At 38.9% G+C, this 21,802-nt stretch overlaps 1 protein-coding gene across 1 annotated transcript; it reads right to left on the bottom strand.

Annotated features, from left to right (window-relative positions):
* Positions 1–75: 75 nt before the first annotated feature.
* LOC136260971 (conserved oligomeric Golgi complex subunit 1-like) lies at positions 76–20,630 on the bottom strand. The gene is made up of 26 exons (XM_066054905.1): positions 19,626–20,630; positions 19,474–19,558; positions 19,375–19,419; positions 19,262–19,328; positions 4,324–4,424; positions 4,213–4,273; positions 4,037–4,162; positions 3,792–3,986; positions 3,709–3,745; positions 3,566–3,661; positions 3,105–3,237; positions 2,838–2,943; positions 2,682–2,786; positions 2,304–2,485; positions 2,157–2,253; positions 1,945–2,027; positions 1,828–1,893; positions 1,680–1,778; positions 1,585–1,627; positions 1,474–1,535; positions 1,103–1,271; positions 883–959; positions 648–825; positions 454–585; positions 223–405; positions 76–168 (listed from the first exon to the last, which is right to left on the bottom strand). Exons 1-26 carry the CDS (start codon positions 19,690–19,692, stop codon positions 106–108), a joined length of 2,658 nt encoding a protein of 885 aa, XP_065910977.1. The 5' UTR covers positions 19,693–20,630; the 3' UTR covers positions 76–105.
* Positions 20,631–21,802: the final 1,172 nt, after the last annotated feature.

Below are 21,802 nucleotides of genomic sequence, written 5' to 3'. Positions count from 1 at the left end.
AGAACGATAAAAGCTTGAATACCGTTAATAGCTTCGCGCGCGCCCACATCAAAAATGCCGCCGAGTAACAGCTGCTCAATTACATCATAATAATTATGATTTTCATTATGACACAGTTAACAGAAAATAGTTCATTTGGTCATCAATAGAGTGTGGCGCCTGTATGTCCTACGCAAAATAAAAGAAATATTACTTCATTTAGTCATTTCAGGCTTATGATACCTGTATGAAATGTGTAGTATCTTGACTGAGAGATGGTGTAAGAACTGGCAGAGATGTGAAGGCAGCAATCGATGGTGCTGTTGGAATGACATTGTGCTTCTCCTGGCTCACACCACTAACATTGCCACTTTTCAATTTTATGTGTGAAGAGGAGTTTAAGCTAGATATACTACCCAACATTACCTGTAAAACAAGAGCATAAAATCACTTACACACCTAGCATAAACCTACTGAACATCGCTGATGATGTCTGTCCAAGTTCCTGGATAAATGAGGCCTAAATACATCTAAGTCAAATGGATCTATTAAGTTCTCAAATTGTGTCTCTATTTCTTGGACTGTCCTGCTAAGGTCTTCTGCACCCTACAACACAAAATATTGGCTACTCAGTGAATACATATATATATATATACAAACACACGAACCTCTTCTAAAGTAGATGTGTGTGGAAGTAGATTACTTAAGAATCTTATGTCAAACAATAGTTGTAGTGCACAATTCTGTAATGCTTGGGTGCCAGAGGAGTCTACTCCTAGTAAAAGTTTGCCATGAGTGACAAGGATGCCCTTGAGAATCTTGTAGCCAATATGAAGCAACAAGTCTCTGGAGAAGACAAACAGCTGTTATTTAAAAAATGTTATACTGTGAAACAACACAAACTTGTCAAGTGAGTGACCTCTGATGACAGCCAGCTGCTGACAAAGGACGAAGAGAAGATTGGTGACATAGCAAGAAGCCTAAGGAGAGAAACACTCAACAACCTGAACCTGGAAATGTGTGGTTCTCTTAGAGAGCAACAACATCAAACAACATGCAAAATCCCTCAGCCAAAGCTGTAATTGACTCTGCCTTTTTATTAAACCAAGTGAGATGACCATACCTGGGCAGGAACTCTTATAACAGATTCCACAGTATTGCCACCTTCTGTCTCTTCAGATATTTTAACCTCTTCCCAGTTGAGTGCAGCACAGCCTAGAGAGATACCATCAGCCAACAAGCAATGGCTATATCTATCTGTCAGTTTGATGGCTATCCAGTCACACCAAACCCTGCAGGGGAGAACATCAAGCTCTCATCACCAAATTAGCCCTAAGATAATGATACCCCATTACCATGGTATTACTAAACTAAACATATGGACATATAAACTCAGATTCTATATAAGGAAGAACAGGAAGCACTAGAGTCACTTATCCTAAATGTAACAGGGACATATCCCTTTCTACAGCATGGCTTCAGAGGTTAGTTCACCTATAGATGCTGGTAAACATCTGGTGAAGGAGGACCATTACTCCATTATCACTACTGGTCACCTACACACAACAAAGTAACAACTACACACACAGCCAAAACATTACAAACTTTATCTGAATTGACTGCCATTGGTCTGTTGGTTGATACCACCCTATTGGAAGTCAGGGAGTCAAAAGAGGTGAAATGGAACCACCTTTTCTTGCCTTGTGCTAGCCTTTGCTGGCCTACAGCCTTGTGATAGGGTGCTCAACAAGGGACAGTGTTGACGTAGTCCTTGACACATCTGACCCAATGCCAACAGCCTTGTAGGATATAACTGTCAATTTGGGACTTGTTACAAACTACATTTACCTCTCAATCGAAGAGTTGTCCATTGGTTGAGTCTTTGGCTTCAACTCACTGACAACATCAAGAAATCTTCACATACAAAAAGTGTACACCACTAGCAAATTAAAATACCGCACAAACCTATTGACCAGCTGAAGGGTACGCTCCTGTACAAACTGGTACATGGCATCACTGTCAGAGTACTTGTCAAAAGCACTAGATCCCTAGTAAACACACACTTGTATCATGTATTTGTGTAACAACACTGTGTGTGGGAATGACAACAAACAACCAGCTGTTGTGTATTGTTTCCAGCTGAAAATTAATTGATTCACAACACCTCAGCAAATCACCTTTCTTGACTTGTCAACAGCTCTATCAACAGGAGCCACAAATATCTCAACCTCTTCAGTAATTCCTACTAACATTTCATTGAATTCCATGCAAAATCTGTAAGGTCAGCTTTTCACCTCAAGCAGTCAACACCCCTAGGTGTTTACCTGTAAACATAAGGACTACATCCAGTGGCCTTCAGTGTTAGCACACAGTGGCTAGATGCTACCTCTTCATCTTCCTTCCATAAGAAGCTAGTGGAATTCTTCTTGGGATAATGGTCCAAGAATCTGTTCAACAGGTCAGCGAATGAGTTCTCCACAGTTGAGAACTTTCCCTCCAAAATCACCTGCACAAGAAAAAGCTGTACTTTCAATGTTAACCAGTGTGTAAAGGCTGACACTAGTTGTTCAAAAGGATGTAAGAAAAACAGATTCTATTGTTTGGCCTGTTATCATAATGAATCACATCAATGAAATGAATAAATTGCTACAACACATTATTATGGACTCTTGCTACTAGTAAACAACCACTAAGGCATATACCTTAGTTCTGGCAAACACTGATGGTTGAAGTAGCTCACTCCATATACACAATTTTCTTCCCAGCACAGTATCACAAGAATCGTCCCAGTCAATTTCATCCATTCTCTAAAAGAATGAAGCATCAACAGAGAAGACATTATAATGTTGATAAGTCACCTCTGACAAAATATCATGGATAGCATCCCTTATCACAACCAATGATTTCACTGATGTGATGTGGTGAAGTAGGGAAGAAACACCTGTTTGAATGTCTGTTAAGCACCTGTGTATATAATATAAGTATGACTTCTGATTAGAGGTGGTCAGCTCAGGGCTGGCCAACTTAAAAGGATCAAGGTGATTTTTAATGTCCAGTTAAACAAACAGTGAAAAAAAGAATTTTAAGGATTTCTGTTTTAGCAATCTACATGTATTGTGTCTCACTTGGTAAGCCATTCCTTGCATGAGCTGTGCAATGCTGATTGGCTGATTTCTGTGGGTGTGGCTGGTACATCTAGCCCCTCCTCTTGGAGCAGCTGCAGGTTTTCATTCAGAGTAGCAACAACAGTAGAGTAATCTGAAGAACACATAACAGTACTGTATATATTAAATTTATATGATAAATTAATTGTAAGGAGCAATTACCCAATTACAGAAGACATAAATGTAACAAAACAATATGATGTCACGAAGAATATTCTCTGATCACTCAACCTTAGCTACTATCAAATAAACAGAGAAGACCCTGAGAATTTATTTCAACTGTATTTAATCTTTCTGGATAAATATAAACAAATCCCTAAAACTTAGAACATACTGTATTATCAAATAAAATGTGTATACAGAAGGCCTTAGGAAACTGTATTTAATCTTTATAAACAAATCTCTAAACACCCAGAACACACCTTGTAGAGAGCTCCTACAAAACAGACCAGCTGTCTGTAGCACACAAGACTTCATGATGTTGACTAGGACACATAATTGTGTCTTGACACTGGCAGCTAATTTTACTGACATGATAATGGTGGTTACCATGACAATGGGTCACCTTGTTGGCTGGGGTGAAACAACAGCTGCATGGCTGCCTACAGAGGGCAAGTGAAATAAACACACAAATCATTAATCCAATACTTTTCTTCCAATGAGGAATTCATTAAATGCTTGTCTTGTAGAAATATGGTCTAATGTCACCATTGTAAGGAGGGACTGTAGAATGACCAACTGGTCCAGGCTGGCATTCTTCAAGCTCTGCTTACAGCAATCCAATATGGTGGTCTGGAAATGTCTTATAGAGTTCCACTGCTGTAGGAGGACAACTGCCACTCCCTAGCAGAAACAAAGAACATAAAAAATGCCGCTCAATAATGCTCACTTACAGCAAGCAATGACTTTTGAGGTGAAGCAGCAACTGACTCTAAACACAACTGTGATACAATGCGTTTAGCACGGAGGAAGAACACTGCTGCCTGCTGGTAATCCATAGCATCAATACTACTCCATATCTACAAAGCAACAGCAACTAACTTCACCTCATTAAAAAATACTAGTTCACCTTCCCTTGAATTCCAACCAACAATTTCATATGGGATACTCCCAGGCACATTTGCTCATGGCTACATCACATAACAAAGATAGGAGGTAATCGGTAATGATACTTGCTTACCTCTGGCTGCCACCGTGTTGGAAGGCACCAGTTCCCTTCACCTTGTGAGTCTGCAGTAAAGTGTTGCACAACTGTTGTGAGTTAGCAAGAGACGAGTAGGCCTGTGAACAACATATGGATACAATGGTACTATTGAGTTACTGCAAACTGTACAGGGCTACACCAGGCTGGCTCCTGTCTTATACAACCACCAAGATGCACATACTGTAACAATTTACAATGGTACATGTGTTGTATACACTGTGAGTCTGCAAGGAGCCTACTGCTTCCTGGAACAATTAGCCTACACCATGAATATAATACCTGTTATTAAATCAGTGGAATCTTATGGAACAAAAGAAATACCAACTAGAAATAACTCAACATTGTGTCATCAATCTCTTGGTGTCATTCAAAAACAAAAGTCCCTCACATTTTTATACACACACACACAGAGAACATGTGGGAACCTGCACAATGGAGTTACCTTGGGGCTAACCAAGTCAGTTGGTATACTAAGGGATTTGTTTTTTGGACCGACCTAACAAAAGGTTTCTTACACTAAATTCAACAGTGCAATTGACCCCTATTCTGATTCAGTACATGTAATCAATCAGAGACTTTGACAGTAAATGCCAAGAAAGAAACAAAAAGTATCCAGGAGCCTTGCAATCCTCCAATGTCACTATTTTGGACAATGTTACACCTCCTCTGAATAAGAGTCTGGATTCTCATTTTTAAGCATCCATATAGACAGGATTCAGTGCACCTGCCCCATTATAGTACGTATGCATTGAGCTCAGTCCTCAAAAACATGAGATTTTCTTGAAATTTGGCTCATTTGTTTGACCTGCTAAAAATCTTTTCATTCAAATGTCTGACACAATATTTAAAAACCGATTTCACCATACATTTCCTATGGGGAAGCCATAAAGGTGTATCATATGTTGTATCCCTTTGTGTATGCTCTTGACACCTTTACTGTTACCACTAATCATATGGTTGACCGAAATGTTATTTCATTCAAAAAAAAATCACTTTTCTTTTTGAATCAACTGGTATATACTACAATCAAAGAAAGACCAGTGAAAACAGATAGCCTACAAGTCTAAAGCACAAAAGTCCAAACCTCAAGTTACCACCTATAGGTTGCAGGTAAGATCACAGCGTATCAAATATCTGATAATAGAGTGAAGAATGCATGGCTGAATAGAGACTGAGTACCCTGCAATAGGAAACGTTCAGATTAGTAGTTGTTGACACCAGAGAAGTGCAAGAAGCAGTACAGTATACTAGCAGAGAAATTATTCAGGGGAATCAGTACAGTGATATATCACACTGTATTATATCATAAGTAACCAATAAATACTTAGAGAAAATACAATGCTCCCTACTAAGCTAACAGTGCAAACGTGTTTGGCTAACCAGTTACATAAGAAAAAGGCAAAGTTTTAAGAGCCTGCTAATTACTGTATACAGGAAAACTTTAGTGATTTGTTACAAATTTTTTAACATTTAACTAACCAATATCTTTATAGCAAAACACTTGAACTTGCTAAAGTTATTTTGCCAAATGCAGTTTAGCTTGCTATTCTCCAAGTTTACCCCCACCAATGTTTCCCTCTATACGCTAATTTGTACCTTGTGCAATTTAGTAATACTGACTGTGTTGTGCTTTGTGATAGTTCTCTGTGCCAACTTGCTCTTATAGTATAATTGTGCCAATAGCTGCAAAAGAAATACTGCTATGTACCACGCAATTTGCATTGTTATTCTAGTACTGGTCATAGGAAAGATGTGTTTGAATGAAACAAAAAAAAATACAAGAATGATTATACACAAGAATGAGAAGAAATGAGTAGAAATTGACACAGCCAAACATAGTAGTGGCAACTGCATACCCATCCAACTACCATTGTCCAAACTGCAAGCAAGTGTGAGCACAAACACACGTGCGTGCACTCGCACACACACATATTTAAGTTTCTACATTTAATTTAGGTCAGAATGTCAACACAAACAGCAGCTAACTGTATGGTTGGTTTGGCTAATCTTTCAGTCAACATTGGCACAGAAAGAATGATCTACAGAGTTTGATGCAATACCAGAAGTCAGATACAGCGTGAAAATATAACACAAACATAACAGTCTTTACAACCATATCGTGGGCAACATGCTGACTATGCTTCACACACAGTTATGTAGCAATATACTGGCAAGCCCAACTTGAACTTTTTGCACCTTCCTCCAGCTGCCTCTAGAGTAGCCTGAGCATTCCTGTATGTATAGCTACAAACACACGCGTATTAAACGCTACTCAGTTGATGTCACATCACTTTTCACACAACTCAGGCTCACCCCATCACGCCCCATCATGCTTTTAGCATCTGTTTAATTATAAATGATTCCCATAAACTGTTCTGAAAATGTGAAAATGACTCAGTTACAGGAGAAGAATGAGAAAGTTTATCACAGTACACTATCCCTAATGTATAGTGTACTGTGATGGCATTCAGTTTATTAATTTCACTACCATTTCTACTGTGCAAGTGTTTCCATGGCAATCTTTGAAATTTTATCAGATTGGCTTGTAACAAATAACTATCACACTACAACAACTGAAGATAGGATTGAGCTTTATAATTGCCACATATGCAACGTGGACCTTGTGACACTGACAGAACTGTTCAAACAGAACTGCAGCTAAATATTTAACTGAATACACAATGTTCTGTGTTTACTAACAAGGGCTGGGTGTAACACCTTACAAAAGTTTACACATTATGAAGTAATACATGTTACATAATCAAGTGTAAAAGTGTAATATAAGATATCACCTTTGAAAAACGAACCAAAATGTAATCCATGTAATAGTTGTAACACGGGCATGAGGGCATACATATCAGGCAAAGCCCGAATGCCCAGTGTTACAGCTAATATGTAACACTTATTAGGCTGATAGCCTGTACTGGGCGATCAATCACCCAAGCCAATACGAGTGCAGCAACTGGATGTATTATACACCTGTATATGCATACCTAAAATTTCAATTGTGGGTCAGCAGCTAGTACGTTCTAGTTACGTCCGGCTACGATGAACGGACATATCTAAGGATATCACGGAAAATTTCAGATACGTGAGTTTAATCTTTTAATCAGTGCTATTAAATCGTTTATGGAAAAGTATGGAGTTTACTAAAGGCCTAGATAGGTAAGCTTGCTGGTAGAGTGGTTACTCTGTGCAGAGTGGTAGCTTCATGATGGGGGCATGTCCATATTCGAAAACGTGTGGAAACAATCGGTGAATAAGCTATAGCACTAGTTCTCACCTTAGCAGATGTGGCTACAAAGATTGTTTCCAGAATCAGATATGTATGTACTGATAAGTTCACGCTGCATGGTTGGTAAGTTATTGAGTATGTATGGTTCTTCACAAATACCACCAAAATCTCATTCTTCTCCAGACCACCATTCTAGCAAGCAAGTTACACTGTTAACAACACTGGTGGGAACTACACTAGGTAACATATAGATCAGACAAGTGTAGCTAGTTGTATGCTGGGAACTGACACAGCTGGAACAAGCTGGACTTGTTTATAACTTGCAGTAATTAATAGCTAACAAAAAGTAATAACATCTACATTCAGAGTATGGCTGAGTAATAACAAACAAGTATTAACACAAGGTAGTGTCTAATCAATGGACTGCAATAATGGAATGGACTACTGGACTGACATTTTTTTTTTTGGTTTTACATTATAGTCAAAGCACCACCGCGCGTGTGTACGGAAAATACAGTACGAGGGGTTGTGTCAAGAGGCTAATACAGCACAAGGCAAAGCCAAGTGCTGTATTTGCCTCGAGACACCCCTCGAGTGCTGTATTTTTCATACACACAAGCATAGGCGGTGCTTTATGTGTTATATTGTACTTCCTGGTCGTCTGGCTCGGAGCAATTTTCTCTGGTACTCAAACCGCTGTAATTTTCAGTGATAAGGATATCAGTAAGTGTTTAACTAATCTATTTCTAGTCGTAGAATGAACTAATAGGATTAGTTTGTCTAGTTTTAGTGATTTACAATGTCATACACGTGATCAATCGTGCTGTTTTAGTGAAGTCGTGTTTAAAAAGCTTCATGATTAGACGATCAGTAAGTGTTTATACAATCCATTCCTAGCCATAGAACAAACCTGTATGATTAGTTTGGCTGGTTTGGGCGATTTACAGTGTGTTGTTTACGTAAATTCCTTAAACAAATTCTCCACATAACTGTACTGTATTTGCCCAAGTGTGCTGTATTTTCTCAATTTAGTGCACAACTGTACTGTACTGTACTTGCCCAATTAGCTGCAGGATCAAAGCGATGCCACGTATCATATTGTCCTTACAATAATAATCAACTGCATAACTGTACTGTATGAGTCATACAGTACAGTTATGCAGCTAATTGGGAAAATACAGTACAGTTATGCACTTAATTGGGCAAATACAGCACACTTGGACAAATACAGTACAGTTATGTGGAAAATTTATGTTACATAAACAACACACTGTAAATTGCTAAAACCAGCCAAACAAATCCTATGAGTTTGTTCTACAGCTAGGAATAGATTCTATAAATACTTACTGATCATCTGATCATGAAGTTTTTTAAACACAACTCCACTAAGATTGATCACGTGCGTGACATTGTAAATCGCTAAAACTAGCCAAACTAATCCTATCAGTTCTTTCTACAACTAGAAATAGATCAGTTAAACACTTACTAATATCCTGATCACTGAAAATCGCAGCGGTTTGAGTACCAGAGAAAATCGCTCCAAGCCAGATGACCAGGAAGTACAGTATAACAGTTATAGCACCGCCTATGCTTGTGTGTATGAAAAATACAGCATTCGGGGGGTGTCTCAAGGCAAATACAGCACTCAGCTTCGCCTCGTGCTGTATTAGCCTCTCTACACGCTCTTCGTCCTGTATTTACCATACATACGCACGGCAGTGCTTTAACTATAACATGCGGCATCGCTTTGATCCTCCCATGCAAAGTACAATACACATTTTTAAGGGTGGGGTTACTGTATATTAGGGTGACTTACAACAACATTTCAGCACTGAGTGGTGAATATGATCCTAAAAAGTAGTTGTAATAAGCCAAATGGGTTCAATTAAATGTATTCTATTTACTGCTTGACAGTATCTACTCTCTACCGTATAGCAGATACTGACATGTAGGTATGCCCAAAAATGTTTCTCTCACTCTTAGGCACACATGATTATTGTGATACAACTTTCTAGGCATGTTGTGAATTGGTGACTAGTCACTGGAGTCCATGATATGTAACTGTGTATAATGGGGGCACATTATTAATTTACCTACTAAAACTTGTATGTACTGTATGACGTTGTGCTATGACCATGCAATCTTCTACTCCCATTAACAGCTAAAAGGCATCATAATACAATTAACAGAATGCAGACATTTCATTCCAGTAATGAAATACAATGGAATCTAGTTTATGTGTTCACACACACCATATATGCTATAAAAACTTGCATCATAATAATTGTGTGTGCCTAACAGTGAGAGAAACACTTTTTATTATTATTATTTGAATACGGATCACAGAAATAAAAGTAATGAAACAATGTCACCTACACCCGGGTCAAAGGGTGGTAGGACAACCAAGTAATGAAATTATGTAAGGACTACTAAAATATATCCTAAAGAAGAGTGTTACTATTCAGTGTACTGGACTACTGGACTGGAACACTGGAGTGCCTATATATCCATAACAATAAATATATGGATTGGTGTCTGTTTCTTCATTAGGATTTCATTTTTCACAAAAATCACATCACTGTGAAGTATAAACACAGTAGAAGAACCTCTTTTCATAGATATTTTTCTTTACAGTAAGCATCGGCTCATGTGAAATATTTTCAAGCATCATTGCATAATGTATATCAGTTCACATGCCCCTCCCCCCCACCGTTTAATTTCAACTTCAGTCATGGCTTAACTCCTTGCATACTTGTATGCTTACTTTTTGTAACATAACTATGACTGGCCACACATACCACATCAAAAGAAAGAGGCATACCAACAAAATTATTTTGTACCTGAAAAAAGACGAACCAGTCATTACAGCAAGTATGGATGATTCCCAGAAGGTCGGCACTGGGAAGCTATTACACACTACACATTACCTTAAACTGACACATTGTGTTGTCAGCGAAAAGAATAGGACACAAGTTAAAGAAGAGTACACTGTATGTATACATGTAACACATCAAAGGAGCCGCCTTGGCCACATTTCATATGTAGTCCAGCTATAGCTGGGTTACATACGAAACATACCCTGGGCTACATCTGGACAGCAATTATGGGGATCGATTAATCAATACTCACATGATTAGTATGCACAACTTAGATTTAGCCATGAAAACCACTCAGATGGAGAGCATTTTGGTATCCTTGCTATCCTATGAGTTGAAAAACATTGGGCTAAGGTGAGAACTAGTGCTATAGCTTATTCACCAATTGTTTCCGTGATCTTGGGCCTCTTTGGAGGGACCACTAGCCAGAAGTAATAAAGCCTCTGCAACAATAGTATCACTTGTCCCTCTGTTGTGTTAGGATTCAAGATCCACAACTATGCCAGTGGACCAGCCATAGCTGCTCTTGCAGGGTTCTTTTTAGACCAAGCTGTCCTGCCTACAGCAAATCAAACTGTCCAGCTTGGGGGATTCCACTTCTGAAAACAGCAATTAAAATAGCAGTGTAAGAAAGCTGACATAGCTGTTGGGCTTTCATATAGAGGCTTGATCAGAGCTGTAAATTCCTGTGTCTCTGTTGCTCAGGGGCTGTACAATGTCTGTGTATGTGGGAGGTACACAGTTATCACCAGTTCTGTGCTGGTGGTGGTATCATCAAACCAGTGGGTGTCATCCTGCTGCCTGCAGCCACCCTACCAGGGGTGAGGTCAGCACTTTGTCTCCTACGGACATCCTACTGGGGGTGAGGTGGGGGAAGAACCATGGAGCCCTCAAGCAACACTATGAAACACTGCCATGCATTGCATAACAAAAAAGGGGACAGATATGTAGTATGCATTTATTGGAGCAGCCATTTTCTAAAATGCATCACATATAGCTAGCTGTGGTGATTGTTTTAATCAGTAATGTAAATCTTACTTATGCACACACCATTTGGATATCTTCATCTTTTGTGGATTGCCACCATACAAAATTATTTTCAAGCGGAGGAAACTTTCACTTCTTTGGCATCTTTTATGCATTTACCATACAATACGATAGTTCTATATAATAGGTATCATGAAGGTTTGGGTTTTTCTGAAACAGAAAAAAAAACCCATAGTCATGGGTGTGTAGTCTGTAGTCAGAAATGTAAACGTACATACTCCAGAAGCTGAAGGCGATGGCAGGAAAGGAATTTGTGAACAACGAGAAAGCGTCCAAGAAACTTGGGACAGAGAAATCCTTTGACAAGGGTTCAGAATCAGGTCCCTACCACCTCACATGTTGAAAGACACTAGTGTCAGTGGTAACCGCCATACATTGTAGTGACCAGTGGTGGCCACACAGTCATTTCTGTTAGGCATGGTGGCAGGAAAAATTCAGTGTTTCCATCAACCTAACCACAGTCCCAGGAATCCAAGGAAAACCAGGAATCCAAGACTCTTCAAATGTACTTCCTACATTGGTGGAGTCATTTGAGGCAGTGGGAGCAAACCACAGTCTGGAAAGGTATAACCATGGACCCTTGGATGCCACAGGCAGTGAAGCCACAAGTACAAGGACCTGTCCCATAACAGCAACAGCAGCTGATAGGCAAGGAGATTGGGGTGCTTCTCTCTGTAAGAAAGTGGTAACTCCATTAGAAGAAACGGGATCTTCCTGTGTCAACAGAGAGATAATGCCAAACAGTTGTCTCTGAACCTCTACTATATGCCAGTATATGGAGAACCTCTTTACAATGGAGAGGCTCCCAACAGAAAAGGAATTGTTTCAGAATGATGGTACAGTGACTTAAAGAAGGTTGCCAGTGGCAGTAGCCAGGGAAGTGCCTCAAATTCAGGAAGGCAAGACTTTCCAGTGAACATGCTTACACTTTGACCATTCCAGAGCTCCAAGGGTAGAAATGGATCACTTGCAGAGGCAAGGTCTTGGACTAGTGATATAACTAGATGTCCTGTGACTGATGGACCACTTGATAAACAAGGGAGAAGAGCTGTCGGAGAGCTTGGGGTTCAGGATCAGTGATAGATTCCAACGGTACTACTGTAAGAGTTACTCATGATGATGATGTCACAAGACTTAATAATGTGTCATATATTAGTATTGCAATTGTTGCCTTTGGTTGTTATATAGACATGCCCAAGTCCTCATGTCCGAGTCCAGAAGCTTATACACAATACTGGGTACTAGAACGTAAGGAGCACTGGTGAGGTGGGCATTAATTATTGTATGTGTAGCTAGGGAGAGGAGACTACTCAATGTATTATGGCTTTAAATGTATACCAACAAATCTCATGAAATTATGATCCTGAAATTATGTTTTGGAAATGATCTGACAAATCCTGTTATGTGGTCAGGCATACTCAATAGCACTGTACAAAAACTTTCTAAACGAGTTCAGGCATTCGCCAGAAATCAGAGGAGGTTGGACGCCCTTTAAGCACCACTAAAACAAATTACACAAAATCCCTTTATAGAGGAGATTAATACATCGCGATCTCAGAATAACTTATTGAGTCATTTCATGTTTCATTAATAGAATACATGCGTGAAGGCTGGTGAAGTAGTGTACACCGAACCGCAACTTATTAATTTCACCCGGAATTCAATTACAAAACAAAGTACATTGCCTTGAAGCTTACACAAAAGGACGATCTGAATATCTAACGATCCCCAGCGATCCCCACCGTTTTTCAGTTTTGTATTGGGTCATTCCATGTCAAATCAACAAGGAATTTAGGGTCACCTCTCGGATTTTGACGAAACTTGGTGTGTTTGTAGTACCTGTGGTGCTTATCACTCATGAAAATTTTTAGCTCCATACATTCCATAGTTTCTGATTTATGACCACAACTATTTTGAATATTTCATGAAAATTTGGTCCATCTCTGGTTACAAAATCAACTGCAACTTTGTACTGTGTAAATATTTTTAAGCACACTTTTCACTGATGGAAGACTGTTGATTGACCTTTCCAGTGATCCTAAATTATGGGATATCTACTTAATTATGGATCAAAAGTACTTCGTTGAAAACTGTAATCCTTTATATTTTGAAAAATGCTGCTTGAAATTTTTCAAATTCTTTTGTGAATAATGATTGGGTCATAGTCTATGTTTGATAAAATTTTTGTGGTGGGACCACAATGGGCTCAAGAGATATAATGAATTATGTTGTGGTATGTGGAGGAATTTGCAGGCTATTATTGCTGTATTGGAGTGTACACCTCCAATAACCACTCACAACAAGGCCATGACAAGTTTGTCTTACAGAGTGAAGATGTCTAGGTACATTGGAACCTGTATTAATGACCACCTGTATTGAAAGACCATCTATAAGCTGCAGCTAATTTATACTTTAATTGGATCTTATTGTATAGCACCAAAGCATCAATCTTTTCTAGCAAATCCAAAAATGGTCCTTATTAGACAGGTTGACTATAAATGAGATCATCATGCATCCATAAACACATTAATGTTGTACAATCTCTTCAGTTAAAATCTTGCCGTAGTGCACTTACATACATATCCCCACTCTACACTATTCAAGTTATGTACATGGCTGCATAGGTACAACAGACCGCCTCAAAAAGGATATCTGGGTACCTTGATAGCCTCATGATCTCACTTTATAATTGTACGTACATTCTGGACCCAAGACAAGTCTGTGGTTTCTCAAAAATGAACACTTTATCAATGGTCCAGGGAATAGAAGAGTTATACTGTATATAGTAGATGCATTACTTGTACCAAGAGTTTTTATATTATTAACACTTGCTTGCACCTCAATGCATGATTTATAGTACTGTAATTACTAAAATTAATGGTTTTCAAAGTATTTTGTGTTCACGTTTTTGAAGATCAGTACAGGTAAATGGTAAATATGTGGTCAACATGTTTACTTCCTACGTGAGTATGTGTATGAATTTATGACTTGATCTTCAAAGTGGTCGTGAATGTAAAGTAATGTAGTAATTAATTTCACACATTGAGGTACAATTAATGCATGTACGTATATGGTAAAACCCCTCCATTGTTAGGACCATAATAAAGTGCTCATATTACAGAAGCTACAGAAGTATCTTGGTCCTAATGTATGTGCACCGCTAGAGTGGGAGTGCATTGTATAAACAGGCATCCTGGTTATCAAGGTATCCAGGTATCCCTTCTGAGGAGTCCTGTTGTATGTATCTATGCTGCCACATACGGAACTTAAATATGGCTAAATCCACTACAGTGGGATTCAACTTAATAAAGAAGGTACTTGTGAAGAGATGGTACAACATTTACATGATGTTTAGGGACACATGGTGGTCAGATCTATAATTTATAGTCAACCTGTCTAATAAGGACCATCTTTGGATTTGCTAGAAAGGGTTGATGCTTTTGTGCTGTACATTAAAGAAGTATAATTTAACTGCAGCATATAGGTGGCCTTTCAATACAGGTGGTCACTAATACAGGTTCCAATGTACCTAGACACCTTCACTCTGTAAGACAAACTTGGCATACCCTTGTTGTGAGTGGTTATTGGAGGTGTACACTCCAATACAGCAATAATAGCCTGCAAATTCCACCGCATACCACATCATAATTCATTATATCTCGAGCCCATTGTGGTCCCACCACAAAAATTTTATCAAACATAGACTATAACCCAATCATTATTCACAAAAGAATTTGAAAAATTTCAAGCAACATTTTTCAAAATATAAAGGATTACAGTTTTCAATGAAGTACTTTTGATCCATAATTAAGTAGATATCCCATAATTTAGGGATCACTGAAAAGGTCAATCAACAGTCTTCCATCAGTGAAAATTGTGTTTAAAAATATTTACACAGAACAAAGTTGCAGTCAATTTTATAACTAGAGATGGACCAAATTTTCATGAAATATTCACAATATTTGTGGTCATAAATCAGAAACTATGGAATGTATGGAGCTAAAAATTTGCATGAGTGATAAGCACCACAGGTACTACAAACACACCAAGTTTCGTCAAAATCCGAGAGGTGACCCTAAATTCCTTGTTGATTTGATATGGAATGACCCTATTGCGACTATTGACGATCACGTGAAAAACCAAATCAAAGAATGCAATTAAAGTACAGCTCACGTGAACGCATCCAACCTCCTCTGGCCAGAAATGGTCATGAAAAGGCAGATGTCTGACCATAATTTCAGGCATTGTCTGGAAGCACTAACACCAATTGAAAGTAATAGATTGTATGAAAATGATCGTAGTATAATAATTGATTACTGTTACCAAGAGTTCATAAATATTGTGAACTCTTGTTATTACTATTTGATGTGAAAGTTGTGACTGCTACTGCAAAGTTCCTAGTTGCTCCATAATGGCAGTGTTCTAATCATGAATCACTCTACTGCAAACAACTATGCAGAACTGTAAAGATGTATCGAGCCTTTCCTCTACTTTTGTACAAAGACTATTCAAGTATTTGCACAATATTATTAAGTGTGCATGTGGGCTTGTACTGGGTGTAATGCCTATACTAAGAACTCCTACAAGTCTAGTGATGATTGGTGTTTAATAACTACACCTAAAGGTGATGATTTGCTTGTTTTAGTAAAGTCTGTACCATCAACAGCTTAATATTGGTACCACACTACAGTCAATGATGACAGACAGTTCAATCATTACACCGCACCCCTCTAAAGGGGCTGCTTACAGTCTCTAATTGACAAGTGCCACTATGGAGAAAGGGTGTGGAGGATGAGGTTATGCCTTACCAGTGTTAGCCACCATTAAGTGGATAGGATGATCATAGTTGTTCAGGCAGAATACAGTCAGCATCCGCCATCATTAATGTGTTGTACATTCCTAGCTGATTAGCTATCAAGTGTAGCATTGCCGTGTAATAACATAACCTTTCATATCAAACATTTAATAAAAATCATTTAAAGGTACTTAGTGTTGACCACTACGAGTGGTATGTGCAAAACTTTTCTCAAAAGCATGTCACCTGACTGCTGTTCATATGCAGAGAGTACACAGAAAATGTTATGATAGATGTTATCATTATCACAAGTTGTATACACGTAAATCCACTCATATAGCACAGTTCTAGCTGCCAGTACAAGGGAAACATATTGTAGTTATCAGAAGGTGAAAAGGGCAATAACTGAGTGTACTGAATAGATATGAATTTTCTTGCTCAGTAAGAATTTGTTTTGACGAGGGCCTGACGAGGGCCTAAAAGGCCCAAAGTTAATATGAGTGAGATGTAACACTGGTTGTAATGTGTAGTAAGAGGAAATACCAGTGTTACATGAAGCGAATCTCACGAAATAATTAAAAGTAGTGTAAACATGTACCACAGCTGCTAAGTTATTTTACTTGTCTACTCCACTTATAATCCTATTTTCATTTAACCACAACTCACAACTTAAAATTCAATAGACTCTCTTTTGCTGAAAAACATCACGATGTGTTAACAAGGAGGAAAAATAGCTGTCCATGGTGATGGTGGTCATGGTGACTGTGTCCATGACCGTGGCTGTATGACCAAACAAGACTAATCTGCTTCATCACTTGGATAGATATGTTTGTGAGCATTCGTGACCAGATATTTATATAATATCAAATTCTTTAAATAAATTTCCATGTCTAAGTAACCTAAGTAACCAAGGAGTGAAGTTTTGGCTTCACATACCAACCATTTTTGGAGATACAGTGCTACAAAGTAGCAATGACAATTGCAGAAAGAAGTAACGACTGAAAATTGATTTGTACAGCAACTATTGGGAAGATAAATTATAGGCATTTATGAAATAGCTATAAGAAGGCAATGATATACAGAGTTGAAACTTCTACAATCATTTCTCCTTGAACAGGTGAATCCATTGCTGGGTAAGTTATTTCCTCTATCATTTGTCTTTTGCTAAATCAGTGAAGATCGACAGTTCACTGTCAGTGTTACGAGATGAAAACACTCGTATATCTTATTTTCTTTTGTGTACTGCAACAAAACAAAGATTTTCTAACTCCTGAGCAAATAAGATGACATCCAGGTTTTTGCTGAGAACCTGTCTTTACCAGCATTTAAAAAATTTATGGATTTTTAAAACCAATATATACGCATGCATTGTACCACCCATAATTGTAGTGAATACTTTATACTGTAAAATGTAGGCTTGTACAAGTTGTTGCAGATCCATAAATACAAAATCTTTTAACAAAGATGATCTCTTGTGGGGGTTACTATTCAGTGGACTGGACTACTGGACTGGAACACTGGACTGGACTACTGGACTGACATATTTTTTGATTTTTGCAAATTTTATGGTTGGATTTATGGAGTCTTGCTAGTAAGTACCCTTAGGGCACCTGCAGCCCACTTCTAAATGGTGAAGACGAACAACGGAATATGCGAAAACTGTCTCTTATCTTAATAATTTCGCTACTGTTCATTATGCCACTATACAACACTTATTTCTTACCCTGGTGTGTAGTAATGCTGTAGGCAGTGCAAGGAATTGATTGTGACAGCAATAGTTAATCAGCAATCAACTAGCCAGTAGACAGTATCCTTCAAGTTATATCCTTAGAGCAAGCTTGAGGAGCAAGCAAGCTAGTCTCGCTGCCAGACTTCTGTCTCAGTGCAGGGGCTTATATATTAAAGATTATAAGTGCCCATACTGAAAAATCTCTAATTTGTAAGCCCCTGCACTGAACTAGAGAGGCAAGTCTAGAGGTCTGGCCATGCTGGCGAGACTAGCTTGCTCCTCAAGCTTGCTCTAAGGATATCTTGAAAGTTATTGTCTACTGGCTAGTTGATTGCTGGTTAACTATTGCTGTCACATTCAATTACTACACACCAGGGTAAGGAATAAGTGTTGTATAGTGGCATAATAAACAGTAGCGAAATTATTAAGAGACAGTTTTCACGTATTCCACTGTTTGTCTTCAGCATTTAGAAGTGGGCTGCAGGTGCCCAAAGGGTTCTTACTAGCAAGACTCTGTAAATCCAACCATAGAATGTGTAAAAACAAAAAAAAAATGTCAGTCCAGTGTTCCAGTCCAGTAGTCCAGTCCACTGAATAGTAACCCCCATTTCTTGTCATGCCAGATGCTTGCAAACAGGTTCTGAACTTTAAACGAATATAATATATCAAATTTGGCAATGCACCTATAGAGGACTTGCAGCGTGATGTAAATCATCGTAATTGCTAAGCAACCATAACTGTTGGCCATGTTTCAGGACAACGATGTGGCTGAAAAGCGCTTTCTCAGAATTTGGTACAGGCTGTAATGAAGCGAATCAGTGTTGAGTTGTGTTGTAAATACCACCCAGCTCGTTAAAAACAGCGAAGAAGTTAGAATTGGTGAGTAATGTATCGAAATTAATTAGCCACCTATTTCACAAAGCCAATGATAAGATCCTCTCTATTTCGAAACCAGCCCTGCTTCCCAGTGTTCTGACCCAATATGCGCCATAGAAAGTTGTCCCGAAACATGTCCACCTAGCAACTGTTGCTTCACGCGTGCAAGTCCTCTATTAAATCTGTAAACCCCATTATAAGGGTTAACGTTCACACTCAAATACCACAATGACACTTGAGAGGTATCCAACCTCATCCCTGGTTGTCAACCAAATAAGTAAGTCGGTTTACCATCCCATTTTCAGACTCACTTATGTAGAATTCCCTTCCAACGTATACAGTACAGTGCTACACACCTGTTTAGAACAAGCCATCATGTCACTAATGGAGTCTGCTGCACCAAGAAGGTCTCTGTACCGTTCTCTAGGGGCAGACAAATAAAGTATAGATTTTTAACAGTACCCCTTACCCAACCATCTGTCGAAGCTCTTCCTTTTTAATCTGTATGTCATTTCTATATCGTGGTGGACACTAAATAGAAATGAAAGCAACCAATATGTGTACTTACCTCGTTCTCCGCTCGATTTTTCGTATTTCTTCTACCGAATGGTTTTGAAATAGAGTGTCTGTATCGCGTTCAGCATCCCAACGAGCTAAGTATTAGGTAAAAATACTCATCTACTGACTAATGTTGGACACGTCCAACAGCTAGCTACATACCTTCTTTGTTAGTATAAACACGGAAAACAGGAGTAACAGGACTACTCGGAGATGATAGAGCGGACATAGCTGGACCTGGAGGTGTGCAAATCTCTGATTCACTAAAAAATATTTCTTACAGCGCGCAGTGCACTGAACGCAGGCTTTGGTTGTCTGTTCTATTAGAGTGTTTATAGCACCATAGCAAGAAATGGTGGAAAACAACTAGTCTCGTGCCCAGACCGCTTTTTTTTCTTTTTGTGTGGGGGCGGAGAAAAAAGGGTCTGGTGGATCTCCAATACATTTTTTGTGCAGCCGGATCTACAATTTTTGGGGATCGTTGATTAGTTGTGATGAATCCCCCGCACAAAAAGAAAAAAAGGGGTCTGGGCACGAGACTAATGGAGAAGGGTCATTACAACCATAGCCAGCCACCTTAATCTACAGTGCTCCCACATCACTGATACACATAAATAGCCATGAGAGGAAAGTTTGGCGAGTGAACGATGTTTCGCCAAACTAAAATCTGCCAACTAATCGTTTGTTACAAGTTTAACAGCAGGTTAAACAGGGTTAACTGGCAGGTCAACAGCACTACACCTCTAAGATAGGACGTAGTGTTATCTAGCAATGGTACGTCCTATCTTAGAGTATGCATCAACTGTCTGGTCTCCATACACTAACAGTAGCATCTACAAGTTAGAAATGGTCCAACGAAGAGCTGCAAGGTTTATTACAAACAATTATTCACCCTGGGCTAGTGTAACTGAGATAGTAGATCACCTGGATCTACCAACTCTTGAACAGCGACGGAACAATTTGAAGCTAGTTATGATGTATAAAATGGTGCATAGACAAGTTCACATCGATAATGGAACCTATTTAATCCCAACAGCAAGCCAAACACGAGGTCACGATCAACGATTTTTGCAGCCACACTCCAGAATTGATTCTTACCTTTACTCTTATTACCCCTCTACAATTAAATTATGGAATAACCTATCTAGCAGTACTGTGGAATCACCTACCTTAAACACATTTAAACAATGTATTAATTGTAGCTAAGTACAATCACTATAATTTATTCTTAATTTAATCTGTTGTACTATATACTCCATATGGAGGTTTCTGTACAGTAAACAAATAATAATAATAATAACACATCCATCCCTGCTAAGATGCTTCCAACACAGCACATTCCCTTATGAGGTGTCCATCTGGTCGTTATGGCAGCATTCAACATTGCACATTCCTTAAAGCATTTGTCCCAGAGAGGACAGCTTGGCTGAGAAGGTAAACAAGTTATGGGTAGGGTTTGGACCCCAGAGGAGGTGTCAGGTTGCTAAGGTAAACACATTCCTAGACAGGGTATAAAGGGACTCGCCAGCATCTCTCACTCCATTGTGTTACTCGGCAAGTGCAAGAAGTTTCAGGAGTTCGTGTCTCTCCCATACCCCACCTCCCTCTAAAGACTCCCTTAGCTCTAGGGACATGTCACTCCCTTAGGCCAGCTAAGGTGACATGGGAAGTCATTGCCTCTTAATTTGTTGGTTTTTTTTGGGTTTTTTTTTCCATTGCAGCATTTGTACTGGTATCCCTGTTTGTGGTTTCGGTGGTATCACGTGACCTGTCAAGAGGTAGGACATCAATGCAGCCTATATTGAAAGCCAATCAGCAAAGTCATGTGATTAAACAGGTCTCCAACCCTATGGCAATAACACCAAACTTCCCATATATCCATCATACTTACAACTGTTATGGAGACCGATAACCAGTTAACCAATATAAATCTGTACATTCGCCAAAATCCTATCACGGCAAATTCGCCAAAGTTTCCTCCCGCAAAAGATAGACTGAGCATCCAAATATGGTCTATACAGGGGCGGATCCAGAGTCTGGAAAGAGGGGGGGGCACCTTGCTGAAAAAAGTTGAAGAGCAAAAAAAAAAAAAGGTCACAACAACAATAATAGCTAGTTATCCTTTACCAAATATATTATATCACGTATGTTGTGTAAAATAAAATCCTATTTATAGCTTCATAAGTAAGCTGCACTGCCTCATGAACATTGTGACTGCTTTATTAGAGTAATTGACTGCTCTATTAGAGTATCTCGAGCAATTTCTTGAAGGGGGGGCATTTGCCTCAAATGCCCCATCCTGGATCCGCCATTGCTATAGCAGGCTGGAGTAGCTAGTG

The sequence above is a fragment of the Dysidea avara genome, chromosome 7 (assembly GCF_963678975.1).
Source record: "Dysidea avara chromosome 7, odDysAvar1.4, whole genome shotgun sequence".
In the NCBI taxonomy this organism is placed as follows: Eukaryota; Metazoa; Porifera; class Demospongiae; order Dictyoceratida; family Dysideidae; genus Dysidea; species Dysidea avara.
Note: the sequence above shows the minus strand (reverse complement) of the source record. Positions and strands in the feature narration are given on the sequence as shown.